Genomic DNA, 706 nt, shown 5'->3' on the forward strand with positions numbered 1-706 from the left:
CCTCTGAGATCCCGGGGGATGGGGGGCACCCGGGGGGACCCTCTGAGCTCTTGGATGTTGGGGGGCACCCGAGGGGGACCCTCTTATCTCCCACGTGATGGGGGGCACCTGGGGGGCCCTCTGAACTTCCGGGGGATGGGGGGACCTGGGGGGACCCTCTGAACCTCCCCAGTGACTGGGGGCACCTGGGGGGACCCTCTGATCTCCCGGGTGTTGGGGGGCACCCAGGGGGACCCTCTGAGCTCCCAGGGGTTGGGGGGCACCAGGGGGTCCTCTCTGACGTGTCCCTGTGTCCCCCCCCCGTCCCAGCTGAACCGGGATCTGTACGAGGTGATGAGCAAACTGGAGAAGCAGCACTCGAGCAAGGTGTTCATCGTCAAAGGTGTCCCCAGGTAACACCCGGTGACATCCGGGGGGGGGACAGGGGGACAGGGGGGGACTTCAAAGGGACAAATCACCCCCCAGCCCCCCAAAAAGGTGAAGGAACCCCCTCCCCCCCGAAAACGTGCTGGGTGAGCCCCTCCCCAAGGTGGATTGAAGGCACTTGAAGGCACCGGGGTGACACTGGGGGGACACTGGGGGGACACTGGGGGGACACTGGGGCAACACTGGGGGACACTGGGGGCACTGGGAGACACTGGGGGGACACTGGGGGCACTGGGAGACACTGGGGGGATACTGGGGGCACTGGGGACACTGGGGGCAC

At 67.3% G+C, this 706-nt stretch overlaps 1 protein-coding gene across 1 annotated transcript in view; it reads left to right on the top strand.

Moving 5' to 3' along the window:
• Positions 1-706, top strand: part of LOC113941530 (bridging integrator 2-like) — a gene marked incomplete at both ends in the record, with an annotated part of 2,678 nt that overhangs the window by 698 nt on the left and 1,274 nt on the right. The window contains 1 exon segment of the mRNA XM_027632687.1: positions 310-392. Within this exon segment, the coding sequence (XP_027488488.1) occupies positions 310-392 (83 nt within the window).

The sequence above is a fragment of the Corapipo altera genome, unplaced genomic scaffold (genome assembly GCF_003945725.1).
Source record: "Corapipo altera isolate COAL_440 unplaced genomic scaffold, ASM394572v1 60572, whole genome shotgun sequence".
Classification (NCBI taxonomy): Eukaryota; Metazoa; Chordata; class Aves; order Passeriformes; family Pipridae; genus Corapipo; species Corapipo altera.